The 17,388-nt window shown below is 44.5% G+C and overlaps 1 protein-coding gene across 1 annotated transcript; it reads right to left on the bottom strand.

The window, feature by feature from the left end:
- Positions 1–1,666: 1,666 nt before the first annotated feature.
- Positions 1,667–11,852, bottom strand: FAM89A (family with sequence similarity 89 member A). The gene is made up of 2 exons (XM_059715351.1): positions 11,472–11,852; positions 1,667–3,754 (listed from the first exon to the last, which is right to left on the bottom strand). The coding sequence occupies exons 1-2, from the start codon at positions 11,769–11,771 to the stop codon at positions 3,596–3,598; spliced, it is 459 nt and encodes a 152-aa protein (XP_059571334.1). The 5' UTR covers positions 11,772–11,852; the 3' UTR covers positions 1,667–3,595.
- Between the last annotated feature and the right edge of the window lie 5,536 nt (positions 11,853–17,388).

Raw genomic sequence — 17,388 nt, 5'->3', positions numbered from 1 at the left:
TCATGATAGAAAGATACTAAATCTGTTTTACTTAACTCACCAAACACATGTACTACTTCTGTGTCGGGAATGCTTCCCTGTCCCTGCCCCTTGCCCCCCACCAAATGTAGAAGCATGTATTGTTCTGAATCCTGACTGGTGATTTATGCTTAAACCTGAGCAAGATGCATATCAACCCAGTCTGAAGTCATTTCTACTGCCAGACATGCCAGTGCTCGTCACTGTTGCTCAAAAATTCTCTCCTGTATCGGTCTCTTTTAGGAAATATCCTAGAATGCTGTCATAAGGCACCAGGTTACTCTACATCATCTACAATGAAACTTGCAAAAGACACCACTCTTATTAGGCAACTCATCTTAAAACAGTGGTTTTCAAACTGGGTTCCACAACAGGTCACCAGTCTACAGTGTGGTACATGAGAAAATATGATAACCGACAGATCTTTATATGCTATTTAAATGGTTGCTCAAGGAAATAATAGTTTTCTTTAGGGAGATCAGAGGAATGGCAGTGTGCCCCCAAAAACTTGTCAAACCTCTCTGCTACCTATACATTTGGTTCAATAAAAGGTATCATAAAAAACCACCCAAAAAACCTTGCCTCTCATTAAATGGATACCTACAAATTTCACTGCATTACACAGCAGGTAGTATATGTGGGGGGATTTAAAGTGTTTGGGTGAGCATCTCCTGCTGGTTACTGTAGTCTGTCAGAGTCTTCATGCAAGTCATTCATAGTCCTGGAAATAATCCAGCTAGACTGAACATTAGTTTGGAGCTCAAGAAATACTGTTGGTTCACTGAGGGTTTGGTCCAGCTCCCATTAATATAAATGGTAAAATTCCCAGTGAAATTCAGGAAAAGCTGGATCTAGTCTGAAAAACACATCTACCACCACTGAGTGCACAGCAACTGCCCATCTTCATGGAGAGCTGCTTACAAGAGGAGAAGGAGTGCCAAGAGAAGCTTTCACTTTGTTTTCTGCATTTAAAGCCTCAGAACATTTCAAAGCTACTAGACAGTAATATGATATTTTTGGATTCTGCCCTTGTTTTTGTACTCTGTAAAACCAAAATGGATCATAGTGACCGTAGGTCTACTCACTCCCTTTTAACTTGTAACCAATGCAAACTTGTGTCAATTGAATGTAAAAACTGATATTTTACAGTGATTTTTTTTTCTGGGCACGGCAAGGAGTTGTTAATGGAATACTGCCCTCATAATATGTTTCTGCATTAGTAAATGAACCCCCCAACTTAGAAATAAAATGAACATTTATACTTTTCTTTCTTGAAGTCTTAGAATATATAAATTGCCTTCGCATGAAAGCCCATCCAGTTTTTTTTTGTACTAAGTGCTGGTCCTTTTGACATTATCTTGTTACCAGTTAACACCAACTGCCCTAAGAAGGCAGGACAAGGAGAGAGTAATCCAAATTTCAGAATGAAAAACCTGACACCTGTCCAGATGTAAAGATTTTATCACCTCTACTGGACTGGATGAAATAACTTCTTAAGTCTATTCCAGCCCTAGTTTTTTGTGAGCACAGGCAGAAAAAAATATTTCACCATCATCTGAACATGGCCTTTTCCGTGTACATGGTGACCATGCCTAGAATGTATTTTTTTTAGATTTACATCAACAAAAACATACCCACAGCTGTTACATCTTATGCTAAGCACCATATTTTTTTATTTTCAGGGACGGGGCAGGAGGAGGGGGTCTGAATTAAATAGAAGAGGTTTTTTTTAACATGTCAAGAGCATAGCAAAGTATAATTAAAGAATGTTACACTTAACATTTGGAAGGCTAAACATGGAGTCCAAATGTACAACCGTGAGCATTACCTATGGGCAGACACATAATTAGCAGCCATTTAGATTACCTTTTAAGTGAAGTTTGTTCATTAATTTTAAATAGGCCTACATGAAAGAACTAACTAGGCCAGAATAGATTTTTTAAAACCTATGTAAGGAATCTGTCATAGACTAATTTAAAAAGCCACGCACATTGCACCCCAAAGTCTTTACTTTGATGTTTAGATTCCACTGCTGTCAGTTTAAAGGAAAATAAGCAAAAACACCCGTCCTAAGCTACCTCTGCTTTTGTCATTGCAAACCATTTTGTTTCACTAGCTTTTCATTTTTTTTTTTTTAAATAGTTGAGGTGCTACTGCAGAATTTGATCCTTGCTGCATGTCGAATCTATGCCAGGCATATGAGCCATACAAAAAAGATCCTTTGAAGTTAAAGCCCTTAATTATTAGCTTGTGTCAAGATTCTAACACCAAATTTCACAGCATGCTGACTACTAAGTTTTGAAGTAAGAGGAACCCACATCATGTGCTGAGTACTGCAGTTTCACTTCAGAATAGAGCAAGAGGCATGGTAAGATAGTTGGCTACTTTTAGGTATATTTTAAGTTAACTGAGTGTTGCATACACTATAAAAATCGTAAATTTAGCTGAATGCTTTAGTGTGTTTTAACAACAAAAATAAATGTGTACATTTAAGCTTAGCTTTCTTTCAAGCAAATGAGATAGAGTAAAGAGCTTTTATTTATAACTGTGGCCCCAAAACACTTATTTTGCAATTCTTCTTAAAAAGTTGTAGACTACCTTCCAGAAACAAAGGTCATCCAGTACAAAATATTGCAGTTTGTCCCATTTTTTCATATTGAGAGATTCCTTATACTTCATATGTTTGAAAACACTTGCATTTAAGAGTCTGGGTTATTACAAGCCACATAGTGGCAGAGAGACAATGTCTGAACCTATGCTTTTACCCTTTAATACAGCAAAAGCTAAGCAACCCTTTTTTAAACAGATTTTAGCAGGTCATAGACCTATGTTTATGCAAAAAGAAAAAAAAAAACCCCAAGAAGGTAATAGAAAAGTTAACGCTATTTGGCAGCACTAGGAAAGTTAGGTAGCTGAACAGAAAAAAAAAAAAATACAGGTAACATCCGCTAGCTTATATACAACCTTTGGATTAGAAAAAAGGAAAAATGCTTCAAAACATAGGTTTTTATAGAACACAAGTATCTAAGAAACTGTGTAAACAATCCACCCAGTTGTAGAACTGGAGGTAAGTAGCACAGCTGATAAAAGCAGATTAGCTTAATATGGCTTGGACCAGGGGTTTTGAAACACCTGTTCAAAGAGGATTTATCAGTACTGTTGACAAATACATATCACCCCTGGTTAGTTACACCATAATGAAGTCTTTTACCCCCTGAAAAGCTATTACACTCAGGACGTCACTGACTTCTTGTATGATCAACATTACAGTTATAAAGTCAGTTGCCAACATCTGTAAATCGGAAAAATCCAGCCTGAAATTTAAACTGACATTTCTTGTCACACATGAATGTCGAGGAATCCTGAAAGTTATAGGACATCACCTTCCTAAAGTGGCATTTAGATGAGTAACTTGCACTGACAGCCTGCCACAAACATGAGTTCAACACACTTCAGGTAGCCAGATGTTCCCCTCAAGAAGAGAAATCCGCAGATTCCAGATCTTCTTGGAAGTGTTACAGGGAGTGAAAAACCAATCCGTGGGCTTTTGTCCCTGCCAATGACAGTGGTGTTGTTTCTAAAAATACTCCTCCTCTTCATCAAAAAAGCCATTTTCCAGAGCATATGTACAGTCTGCATTCGAGACAGCTTGGCATGCACCTTTGTATTCTTGAATTGATTCATAGAGAGAGAACAGTTGACATAGTAATGACATATCTAGTTGCCGAAGGCCAACCTGGAAGGGAAAAGAAAAAGACATTCAAATATGATTTGATTTGCAATATGACGTCCTTGCATATTTTTTCCACAGCTTTAAGAGGACCAGTTGTCACACCTTGTGCAATATTGCGATATGGTAGTATAATTAAGTTTGGTAAGGTTATGTCCACCCTAATGAATAAGCCAAATAAAAAAGCAGCAAAAGAAGCATTGCCACACAGCATTCCTCATGATTCAGTAATGTTACCATGCCCTATTTAATTGGAAAAAAAAAACAAAACTGTGCAATCCTAATCCAGCATACAGCATGTGAAATTACTCAAACACACTGTACTCCCTATGATACCAAAGACAGACTTAATGGTGTCATCGTATTTGTCCCATTTACCCATCTTCCTCATACAGACTGTGTGCAAGAAAGGGGACGTGTCTACATGTGCCCCTATGGCACCATTGTTACTGCACCATCATTTAGTACATCCAAAAGGACTTTTGGATGTACTAAATGACAGGACAGTAACAGCTAGTAGGCTATTTTTAGCCCCTACATTGCTGTAGCAGTGGTGGCGGCACGCTTTTTGCCCGCAGATGCTATGATGCCATAGCGTCACATGTAGAAGCACCCAGGGCTTCCTCCACTCAGTGTTGAAGTATATAATATGTTTATAAGTATAATATGTTTATATGTCTATGGTAATATTTTCAGAAATAACTAAGTCATTTTTGGGGGGAAAAATGGGGCTTCAGTTCTTAAAATTACTTATCTGCTTCTGATAAATTTATCCTTAATCCTTGACTTTTTCTGTGACATTTACACCCAAGGCAGCTGATTTATGCTGTAACCCTGTCAGAAGCAAATAAATCAAGTTCATATAATCCAACAGACTACTTGAAAGCAGCTAACAGCTGCATCAAACATTTTCCTGAGCAGTAAGGAAATACAGCAAAGTTTGCAGTGCAATTGGTTTGTTTGTTTTCAACCTTTATGTGATTTTCAGCTTAATCTTTGTTCTCATGCGGGTCTTGAGATTGGAAAACTTTTAAAATTATGTTCTCATTTTGTTGGTCCTGAATTCCTGAAACAAACGCTCCAGACATCTTTAAGGCACCAGAATTATATGAACAAGAATAATTCCCAAGTCAAATACAAAGCAGGTAGAGACCAGAGTTAAGGATTAAATGACTAACTCTATTTTTACATAATAATTTCTCCACTGTGGCAGCGAAGTGGGCAATACTTCTTTAGAAATGTTATGCTTATTTAAAGAAATGATAAAACCAAAACAAGACTTTTCATTTGTGATGCTTTAAATGCTGCTGGGTAACATTTTTAAGTTAATTGCCATACCTGCCTATTTTTAACAACAAACTGTAGACTGTTGTGTCTGAATGCCCAATTTTTAGTTTCAGAAAAGCACTGTTGTCCTTAACAGTTAAAGGGAAAAAAATGCTGCTTATTTGTCTTGTGGCCCCAGATTTCAAGACCCCATTTTAAGGCACTCAGGAGAGACTCCTTCCTTCAATATTCTTAGCGTATAAGCATACAATGAGAGAGCAGGTAAGCACAACCCCTTCGCGATGATAACAAAGATTAACAAGAGTTGTTTTGTTAGGAAACAAAAAGACAAATGAGCAGAGAGAGACAGTTAGGAATGTTACTCTGAAATCAGGCAAGGTAGAGATGGGCCTTATAGACTAAGTTAAAGTTAGACTATAAAGGCACATCTCTATCTTAATGAAAAGACAAGTAATTCCTTAGTTCTTAGTTTGGAGATCCTTAATTCATAATAGCACCCCCTTGCTCTGAAAAGCTGTTTCTCTGTTAAGGAAAACTGGACACTACTTTCTTTAAACCAATAAATATTACTCAGCAAACCCAAGAAGGTGAAAGCTGTACTAGGACACAGTAAGCTGCTACTTGCCCATGGGACAGGACAGCTTCCCCTCCATGTTTGATTTTAAGATCAAGGTACTAAATTGAGGGGCTAGATGTCACTAGGGACCATTGATACAGTTTTCACACTAGAGCTATGCCATTTTTATCTAGCTGCTGCCACCACCATCACTGCCACCTCCTCAGACACTATTATTTGAGTGCTGCCGCCCCTACACGCCGTTCTTCTACCATGAAGTAGTGAAGCAAGAGCAGAAGGTAAAACTAGTTAGAAGCACGTTATCTATTTTCTCCTCCTCTCGGTCCTGACATATAAGAGCAACGTACAGATGAGCAAGCAATTGTGTAGAAATTTCCTTGAAGAGGAACTAGAGCATGACAGAAAAGAGAATGGGATACTTGTAGCAGATTAAACTGCACTACTCAAAGTATGATAATATTTTATTCAGTCTTGTTAGGCTAGGTAATGTTTAGCAGCCTAGGCACTCTCTCAATATAGCACGCTGCTACAGCGATGCAGGGGCTAAAAATGCAAGGTGCGCCGCTGTTTCATAGTTGTCAGGGGCTGCAAGGGATTCAAAAAGCATTTTGACACCCATCTTGCTGGGGTCATCTGATCCCAGCGGTCTTTCCTGCTCAAGTACAGGGGGGCTGGACCCAATGTTAGTTGTCCCCGAGGAACCAAATGTCCACGCACATCTGGACGTGGCCTTTAGCTTTTTGTTCCCATGCATTAACTAGGTCTGGTTGAAAAAATTATTTTGCTCCACAAAAGGCCTAGTGCAAATTCTCACTCCCTGCTCCTTACCCAAAAGTAGGTCAGGGAAAGGCCCTAAAAATCCATTTCCCCCCCGACAATGACCCATGCAAAGAACTTCACTTGATTATGCAGGGAAGGATGCAACTATGCACACTTTGAGAATGGTATTCTTCTGCATGTCTCTTTTTTGTCCTTTAAACAGAAAAATGTGATTTTAACTTATTAGCGTGTTAAAAAAGATAGCTTCAGAATTTTAGTAATAATATTACAGCAAAGTTGGCCAACCTGCAGCACAGGTGCCAGAAGTAGCATGGGCAGCTCATACACGACACATGGCAGAATGGGGAGTGGATAGGTAGCACAGGGGCAGATAAGGCAGGAAGCAGAAAGCAGAGCAGCACATTGGGTAGGAAGCAGAAGACAGAGCAGCAGACTGGGCAGGAAAATGGACAGGAGTAGCACCTGGGAAGGGCACAGGACTATTTTGTGACAAGCCTGCCAAAATGGTTGGATAATAGTGTACTACAGTATTACTTGATGATAGCCCATCTATTGCTATGCAGAGACTCTTCAGAGTGCATGGGTCAAAGTGCACCTAAAGTGGGGCAACTGACTTTCACTAGAAAGTCTTTGTTGTTCCAATGGCTTCAAACATTTGCTCTACAAAAGGGTTTAGTTAGATTATCACCAAGGATAATCTATCACATCTGAAGGGGATTCTAACTAAATTCTAAGTGACAAGTTTCTTACCTGAATTTATTTAGCATCAAAACCTGATATTTTTTCCTGAAGCCATTAATTAGACAGATGAAAAGGAGAAATATTTCCCTCCTTTCCTACCCCATTCTTTCAGAACACCCTTGAAATGCAACACGGGAAGTCTAAGGAGGCAAAAAGCATCTGGACAAGCACTTGTAGGGTTTCACTGTACATCAGTGACATATTTTTCTTCCCAAGCGCAGTGCATTGTATCTGCAACCTCACCCAGTTTGGTATCATCTGCAAACTTAGTAAGTAGAACTGACTATACGCTTATTAAATTTGCCAATGACAGCAAGCACAGCGGGGTGGCAGGGACATTAGAGAACAGGATTAGGATTAAAATGATCTGATGAAATTCAGTAAGGGCAAGTGCAAAGGACTGCACTTAAGAAGAAACAATCAGATGTACAAAAATGGAGAATGATTGGCTAGGCTGCAGTGCTTAAGAACAGGATTTGGGGGGGTTATAGCGAGTGGATCACACACTGCAAGACTGTTGCCAAAAAAAGCTAACAATATATTGGGATGTATTAACAGAAGTGTTGTATGCAAATCATGTAAAGTGATTTTGCCACTATTCAGCCCTGCTGAGGCCTCACCTGGAATACTGTGTCCAATTTAAAAAAGATGATGTGGCAAAAAATAGAAGAAATCAGAGAGCAAAAAAATGGTAAGCGATCCAAAACATGTTTATAAGGAAAGGTTGAAAAAAATTAAGTAATCCAGAGCAAACCAATGAGGTTTTAGTAAATCCTCAAATACAAAAAGAGTTATTATTTAAGGGAAAAAAAAGATGGTGATCAATTGTTCTCTGTATTCAGAGAATAGGACAAGGAGGAATAAGCTTCAACAACAACAAGGAATATGGCCATTAGATAGCAAAATTTTCTGAGAAAACAGTGTCCATTTTGACAAAACAGGAGGCGTTTTGTTTTGGATTTTAAGTGCAAGTTCGACAAGCATTTCTCTGGAATTGTTTAGAGAGAGATGATCCTGCCTTGAAAAGGGGTGGGACTGGACTTCAAGATCCTTTCCTGTCCTGTTTCCCTATTGTGACAGGATTTTTAGTTTTTAAAACACATTCGAAATATATCTAGATGGAGTCTTCTACTGGTCTGCAGCATCATGTCAGACAAAGAGAAAAGTGGTTGTTACCAGAGCTTGAAATAGTTCACTCTTAAGCCTTCAGAGTAATGGCAAAGGTTGTTTACTGATCATTACAACTTCATCTGATGTTGCAATAAGCAAGGCACTTGCTCCCACAGTAGTGCTTCAACAGAGACATGCCAAAATATCCAGAAGAATTCTGTTAGGAATGTCAGGTCCTGGATTCAAAACAATTGCCCAGAAGAACATTTCAGTGCATTTAATCAAAATGAGATGAGTCCATTTTAATACTTACCCATTTCTTAGGGAAAAAAGTACCATTTTAAAATAAATGTTCAAATTGCTCAGTAATTTGAATAATTCTATATTACAAAATTAAGATGTACAAAAGAAGGGTCTACAGATTATTTGCTATTTAATTGAATCCCTGGATTTTCAAGGAAACCACTAAAGTGTGTTTATTTTTTTAACATTAATATTTCTGGGAAAATAAGATAAACTAATGAAGGCTACTCAGTTAAGGCATACTGACCTAATTCAGTGGTTCTCAATCTTTTTAGACTCAAGGCACGCATCAGAAAATGCCAGCTCTTAAGTTTCACTCTTTTTAAGTGTGCAAAAATAAGGGAGCAATTCTTATATGGCAAATAACTCACAAAGACCACAACAGGCCAGAATGTTTCTAAGACTCTGAATTCCTAGATGAAATCTCTGGATTTATGATACGAATTCTGTTTGCACACCTAACATGCTAACATTGTGTGTCACCCTGTGGCACCCTTGAAAAGATCTCAAGGCAGCCCAGGCTGCCACAATACCCCAGTTGAGAATCACTTGCCCTAATCTAATTCCGAATCACTTGCCCTAATCCAATTCCATACTAGATATTTGAGAGTATTTGCATTAAATGAGCAGTCAAACTTGCCAGCTCTCCAGGCCGGATCCAAGCTGTAGGACTCCTTATGGACCCGAACCAGATGTGGCAATGGGTGTGGCCACGGGGTTTATTGCAACTGCCTTTCCAATGGGCCTCCATACACCTGTACACCAGAATTTAGGGGCAAGCTCCATCCCCAAATTCCCAGCTCCCCTACGAGCCCTGAAGGCCACACAACGTGGCTCCACAGGCAGTATCCAGTCTGCAGGCCGTAAATACATGTAAGAGTTGGGTTGAAGGGAATTTTCAACCTTTCCAATAATTTGGTTTGGGCCAAGTCTATCACTGATGTAACATTAATAGCTTAAATGGAGTTCCATCCATCACAGATTCAGCCCCTCAACAGCCTTTTACAAAGCACAAGGGAAACCCATTAATCCAATTCTGGGAGAATGTTATACCAAGAGTAGATAAAAGAGTCTGTTACAGTTGACAGTTTCTCTTCCTGGAAAGAAGTTGTTTTATATATAATTCAAATCCCCAAATGTTGCTGGAACCTTGCCTGAAAAGGCTTTTAAACAAGACATCTTCTTTAAGAAATGAAGACAAGGAATCCTTGACAAATTGCATTCCCATAACACAGTATCAGCACAGAAAGGCAGTGGTTAGTCCTTTAAAAATAAATAAATAAATAAATCTATTCGATGAACAATAAGAACATAGGAGCTGCTATTGACTGGTTTGGACCATATGTGCATCTTCCCCAAGTCTTGTGTGTTACACAGTCCCTGACCAAAAAGGAGGCTCTGGCCAGGAGGAACTCTGGGGACCGTACGGCCATTTTCCTGTCCCTGATGCATTCCCATTTCCAGGCAAGAGTACCACCGGGCAGTGTTCACTGGTTCCTTGGACTCACTTGAGGGCCAGTGGGCGCTGTCCAGTGTGCTCTGCTTGGCGTCCCCACTTGGCACACGTGTTCTGAACCTGTGACCTGCACTCCTATCCCTGTTTTTCATTCTTTGTCCCAATTCACTTGTCCTCTTTTTCTGTGACCTCCCTGCCTAAAGGAGGCTAATAAGTGACTTGGTGAGCTGGGCCCATGCTTTTCAAGGTCCCTGTTTTCACCATTTGTCACAAGTAATCTGTAACACATCATTAGTGGCCTGCATTACTAAAGGGCCTCACAGCTTCCTTGGCAGGCACCTGGACTCATGTTTTTCCCCAAACATGTTAAAAGTCCTGTCACACAGTACCTGACCAGGAAGGAAGCTCTGGCCAGAAGGAACCCTGGGGACTCTGGAGCCATTTTTCTGTCCCTGGTCTGTTCACATCTCTGGGCAATGTCCACTGGCTCCCTCAACTCATGCATGAGCCAGTGGCCACTGTCTGGTGTGCTCTGTTCAGTGTCCCCCCCCCTTGAAGCACTTGTTTTGAACCTGTGACCTCACTCCTGTCCCTGTTTTCTTTTTAGTTTCCCCTCCCACAAAATCACTGGACATACCCAGCAGCCTCCCCCTCCCCCATAATAAAAGGGATGGGGGATAACTGTTGTTCTGTGGGCCTCAAGCCCATATTAACCTTATATGCCAAATAGGCCTGTGTCACACAGGAGGAAGAGAGTGGATGCCAGGCAGGAGAGTGACCGGGGTTTCCCCACCTCCCCACACTGCTCCTCTCTTACTTGCAGCCTCCAATATTGAAGTGGCACACTGGCATTGGGGGGGGGGGGGGGGGGGGGGCTACTTGGTGGACTTTGGCCGGTTCTGGGACAGCATGTGAAAAGGCCCGTGCCTCCAGGAAGAGCACACACCAACGGCAGCTGCCTGACAAAGGGAAGTTGTTCCCGAAAGCTGGCAAAGAAGAACTGTTCCAACTATCTGAGTTGGTCTAATAAAAGAGATCATATTCCCCCAAAGACCCTTGCCTGCCTCCGTCCTTAGACCAACGCGGCTACAACCCAGACCCCTGTGACCCCTGAGCGAGGGGATGTGGAGCCAGCAGGGGCTTTTCCCCACAAGGGAGCGGAGGAGGAAGAGGGGTGCACAAAGGGCCGCCCACTGAGAAGCACAGGAAGTCACAGAAAGTGAGGGCTGGCAGGGACCTGCGGAGCTCATCCAGTCCAACCCCTGGGAAGACCAGGAGGAGTGCAGGGGGCGGGGCCTTCACCGGGAGTGTAAGGGGGACGTTTTAAAAGCCCAGCCGCTCCCCCCGACGGGACCGTCCTCTGCCGCCCGGACCCTTTGTTCCTGCCAGGGGCAGCGGCTAGGGGGTGAGCCGGCCCCGGGAAGGAGGGAGGAGAAAGGCGCCCCCCGCCCGCCGGCCCCCGGGCTCACCATCTCCTTGCGGAGCAGCGCCAGCGCCGCGTCCAGGTTGGGCGGCTTGGGCGGGCGCGGGGAGCCCCGGCCGCCTCCCCCCGCCGCGCCGCCGCCGCGGCGGCTCAGCTCGTCCTGGATGCGGGATTTCTGCGCGTACAGCCGCTCCAGCTCCCGCCAGCGCCCGCCGGGGCCCGGCCCCGCGCTGCCCGCGCCGCCGCCGCCGCCGCCGCTGGACGCCGAGTTGAGCAGCCCGCTCAGGCTCTTGGGCAGCGGCGGCAGCCCCGGCCCCGGCCCCAGCCCCGGCCCCGGCCCGCTCATGCCTCCCAGACCCAACGCAACCAGCCGCCGCCGCCCGCCTGCAGGCTCCGCTTTGCCCCGCCCCGGGGGCTGCCCCAGGGGTCTGGGCCAGGAGGGGCTGGCGGGAAAGCGACTCGAGGGAGGGGAGAGAGGGCTGCGCGGGGATTGGACAGCAAGCCCCCAAGCCCCACCCCCTCCGCTGTGACCTCACAATAGAGGCGAGGCGGTTAGGAACTGTCTGCGTTCGGAGCCGCCGCTGGGACTCGGGGGCGCCGCGTAGGGCCGGGGGGGCTCGCTGCCTAGAGCGCAGCCCCCCGTTTTTCCCCAGTCAAAAAAAAAAAAAAAAAGACACTAGATCCTAGAATCGTCTAAAAGTAAGGCTGGAAGGGACCTCAGGAAGACATCTAGTCCAGAGTTTCTCAACCATGGTCGTGACCCAAAAGTGCATGTTAAGAATATATGGAAGGTCCCCGAACAAACTTTAAAAAATGGATTCTCCTTTCAAAAGTTCCAGCCTACAAGGGGCTGCTTGGGTTCCCCGCCCTCTCCGTGAGATCCGCACATGCACCCACCCCCCGCATCTGTAATGCTTCCCCCTTGGACTGGGAAGGAAAAGAGGAACTGAATTTGTTCTTTCCAGGGGAGACTGGTGCCTCCTGAGCCGGGGGGTGCAAGGGGGCCACAATTTGTGGGTGGGCCCGGGGCCGGGCCAGAAGCCCTACATCCACTCCTATACTGTGCTGCGGCTCAGTGTCCCCCTCCCCCAAACACCGCGGGCCAAAAAACTGCTCCACATTCGGAGGCCAGTCCCGGGGCATGTGTTCCCTCTACCGTTCGCCTGTGGTTCTTTCAATAGAAAACTGAGTCCCTTATCGGATATCATGGCAATAGCACCCTCCCCCCCCCAACATATACAGAGTATACAAGGTGTTTGTATGCGAGAGTAAAAGAGTTGGGTGAAGAGAAAGTGCTACGTGTTTGTGTGAGGGGGAAGAAAGGGATTAGAGTTTGAAGGTGCTGGGATGAGAAAAAGGAAGGGGACACGCATGTGAGGGACAATGGTATAACTAGGGCAGGGCAACAGAGGCAGCTGCCCTGAGTGCTGAAGGGTCTGGGGCAGTAGCAGCAACCAAAAGTCACGACTGCTCCTGTGTGCTACAGCCACCCTGGGCACCTGGCCACATATGCTGCTGCTGAGAGAGGAGAAGGAGATGTGGGTGATATGTAAATGTTCTTTTGCGGGCTCAGATCAAACGTGGTCCTGTGCTTACCTGGTAAGGGAAATACCGTGACTACTGACCTAGTTGTACCCGGGGAAGACCGCTTTCCTGGCACAGGGATAGCACCTGCCAAGGGAATGTATAATAAACCTCCCACTTAGCTGCTGGAGTGGGAAGGTCTTGGCTTTATACCCACTTTCTGGAAAGGAGACTCCTCCCTAGCTTGCTCCTGCGGCCATATGGCTGAGGGCAAGCAAAACTCAGGGGCATCCAAACTCCAAGCCTCTGGGTTTGGCCCTGCAAGTAGGATGCCTGCCAAAGGATTTGGAAACATCTGAAGCCCCAGATGGGGGTGGAGGATGTCTGCCGGTAGTAGGGCCACTTACGGTTCTGGACTGACTCATGGATTTGGAATTTGATATAACTAATTTGGCTTGGAATATGGAAAAATTAAATAAATAAATAATGTGTAAATGTTAGCACATGGGATGGAGACTGAAGCAGTGGCAGAATTAAATGATGGTTAGCTCTCTATCTCAGTTTATCTGGACAAGGTTTTTGGTTGTGTCAGAGAGTGTAACCAGAGGATTTCATCTAGGCTTAAAGATATCCTTAGGTGGGGGGGAAATTATTCTAGGTAAGCTTGGCTAACACTGAATGTTAGCATTTACATCCTCAGGCAAGTCCTCCTCCTTCTCATGTGCTTGTTGTGACAAGGCATTTAGCAGAATTTGCAGATTTGTTGGAAAATCTGACAGGGCTGCACCAGGACTGCTTCTGCTACAGCCTCAAGTTTGCAACTCTGGGCTGTCAACCATGGGCCTTAGCATCCACACCACCCCAGTCGCCTCAGGCAAGAAAAGTGATCAAAAAGGCAAGATCTAGGTAAAAAATGTAGAAAGGTCTTAATCACAGAGCAGAGGATTAAGGCCATGGGTACACGAATAGGGTAACCTCAGCAAGTCAAGCTGTTTCAGTTTTTAAAAGGCTGTGAGCACAGTGTATAAGCAATGTAGGCTTGCCTTAACAGTAGCAAGTGTATCCCTATATGTATCAGGGCAAGAGCACATGAGCAAGTTATTTCAAGGTAAAAGGAAGGAATAGCAGCTGCCCACTTACTTCCTCTTATTTCATGATGCAATAAAGCCTTTCATTGAGGTATAGGCAGCTGTGAATGAGCTTTCATGTACCTTGTGCTAAGAGCACACAGGGGCACATAAGTCATAATTGTGAAACTGCTGATGCTACAAATCCCTGCCCTCATTTCCTTCACAGTATCTTGCTTGTGTGTCCATGCCCTCAGGGACAATTTTCTCACACTCCCATGTTTGCCCTCCACTGTACAGTCTGTTTGTTTCTCACGCTTTTATATGCACATCATGTTCATTTATGCACAGTGCAGTGCTTTCTGGGTTTACGCCTGAAACTCATCCCATCTGTCCAAGCCTACGTTTGCCTTTTGGTAAATGTGTGGTGTTATCTTGGGTACTCAGTGTATGTATTTACAATTGCCATAGGTCTCAAAATATTTCACTCTCCAGTTCTTTGTGTGTCATTGGTTTTCATCTATTGTTTTAAGCTACTCAGAAAAAGGCAAGCAGGGGGAAATATGGCAGAGGATGGTTGCAATCCATTGACCTCTGGGTTATGTGACCAGCATGCTCCCACTGTGCCACTCTGCTGGAGCCTCTTTAACTCAACCTCAGCTCTTTAATTCAACCTCTTTACTTCTATTATGGGTAGTAACATTTTAATGGTGAAAGTTACCAATCAAATTTTCTAACTTTCACTTTTTCTAAAAATGAGAAATAGAGATGGGACTGATTTCTTAGGAATGCAAAATTGTGAGAGAATAATGATCTGAAGCTCTTATTATTTTCTCCAAAAGAGCAATAACCCCATATCCCTCATTGTGCCTTCCCCCACTTCCCCTTCCCCTTGTTTCCCCCAGGAACAATTTTGATTTTTTTTTCATTCTTTAACAACATATGCAGTGATGAAAACATCACTGGCAGAGTTAAATTTGCCCTTCCAAACTGTCAAGTTCAGCAGTATTCAAACTAGTAAAAATCAGGAAATGAAGAATTAAGATCTTATGCGTAGTAAGACATACAGAGTTATGGTACGTGACCATGTAGTCTTCTTTGAATGATGCCCCAGCCCTGCGCTGTCACCTCTGCCCTGGGAGTGCAGGGCCATCATCACACTTCCTATGGAGACCAGCCCGAAGTGATGTGGGCAGGGGCTGCTGGGAAATGAAGTCCACCGTGGGCTCAACCTGGCTCACGGGCTGGACTCTTTGCCCACCCCTGCTGTAAGGGGTGGTAGGAGGCTGCACTTTCAAGGAGACTCTGCAGAGCCTTGATAAGGGGTCTACTTCAGCCCTAACAGCAAGGCCCTCTCCCAGCAATTTGACCACTGAAAGGGCGCGTCTACATGTTCATTAATGTGCAGTAGTTACTGCATATTTAGTTTAGTACTTGCTTAATGGAGTACTGACTAAATGCACAGTAACTACAGTTACTGCACAGTAGTGCTGGCACACAGGTTTTTTTTGTGACACTCACTGCACAGTAGCCTAAAAACACTGCACAGTAGTGTATTAGCATGGTTTTTGACCAGCATGCTACTGTGCAGTGTTATTATGCTACTACACAGTAAGCATCTTGTGTAGATGTGCCCAGAGACTATTAAAACATGGCAGGAGAGCCAAATGGGGAAGCTGAGGAAGAGAGCTGTGGATGGGGTCAGGACTACCTAGAATATACCTCAAAGTAAGAAAATTCTAGTGCTTGTTCACAACACCTCTACCCTGAAATCATTTGTCCCCTCTCCTGCCTGCCTCTCTCAGCAGGCATTCACACGTGTAATCTATTTTCTATTTGAAAACAGTGTGACCTGGACTCACAGTGTGGGCCCAGAAACAGTCAGGACAAGTTGGCACAGTGCTCTGCCTGAGCTAGTTAGCCTGAGCAGGGCCCTGCACTAATATGGCTATAGTGTTTCCAGTACCCAAGTAAGCTCATGTATCTCTACAAAGCACTGCATTGTGCCATGTATTTGTACTCTCAGGGGGCCTAGGAAAATCTACTTCTAACTAGTATGTTCTCATGGCCCATTCATCTCAAAGTGGTACTCAGCTGAATGAGAGTATACCCACCCCAAAGAGGTGAAAACAGCCTGAAATTTCATCTCAGAGAAATGGGTACTTCTCTAAGCATCTCAGCTGGTGTCCTCATTCTCCTTCCCCATTGCCCATGTTTGAGAGCCCCTGGTATTCATGAAGCAGGCCTGTTATCCACTCCTCACCCACTTTGCTTGGGGCATGCTTCCAGAATGCCTGGTCTCAACTCATCTCAACACAGGAGTAGGGAAAAAGAGTCAGAGCTCAAACTTTGGTATATACACAAGAGGGAGGAAGAGGGACTCAGACCTACCCAGAATGCAGAAGCCTAAGGACCGTCAATTCATTTTCCAATGGGGGAGCATGTCTCTTTAGAGGGGCAGGAACCCACCAAATTCTGACTCACGGGAGGGGGTGGGAGTAGAGGAACTCCATGCTCTTTGGAGGGGAAGGGGCCCTCTTGACCCAAACTCACACATGTGGAATGGTAAGATGGGCTCAGACCCTCCTAAAGGGACAAGGTCCCTAGATCTAAGCCAGGGGTGGGCAACTATTTTGGCTACCAGGCTGCTTAATGACTCTTGGTGAGCCGTTGAGGGCATGCATAAAATCTTTCAGAAGATGTCATTTTAACATATTACAGGTAAAAAACAAATTATATACTAAAAACCAAACATCTATAACATGTTTTCATTTTATTTTAAAAAATATTTTTGTCCCGATTTATGGTTTTTTGAGTACTGTATATAGAGGCATAACAGCTCAAAATAAAGTCTTGACCTTGTATATTGTGTGTGTGTGAGGGGGGGTGTGGAGGGGAGGTTGGGGGGGGGGGAGTAAGGGGGTATGCATGCTAGGTCCTGGGAGCCAGCTGGGAGCGGGGAGAGTGAGAGCAGGCAGGGAGCGCATGCAGCAGAGCTTACCCGGGCAGTGCAGTGTAGTCCACCCCAACATTTGGCCCACAGCTATCCTTGTAATGCTCCACATGGAGACGAGTCTCACCCACTCCCGCTTGGGGCAGGCCGCACCACACTGTCACCCAAACCCACTGTTGGCACCATCCCAGCTCTGGCCCCAGCACCAGCCAGTGAGCACAGCTTCCTGGTGGGGCTACCTTCCACCCACTTAGCTGCCCACAGGTGGCTGAGTGCTGCCCACGGGTGCTGAGTGAGTGAAAGGTAGCCAGAAGCTGGAGCTGGAGCCTTTCACACTGGGGCAGAAGCGACCTAGCTACTGCTTCCCCCCAACCTGGCTGGGTGTGTAGTGTCTGGCATGTGCCCCCACAGTCACTCTT

This window comes from Alligator mississippiensis, chromosome 1 (assembly GCF_030867095.1).
Source record: "Alligator mississippiensis isolate rAllMis1 chromosome 1, rAllMis1, whole genome shotgun sequence".
In the NCBI taxonomy this organism is placed as follows: Eukaryota; Metazoa; Chordata; order Crocodylia; family Alligatoridae; genus Alligator; species Alligator mississippiensis.
This window is presented reverse-complemented; position numbering and strand designations above follow the sequence as displayed.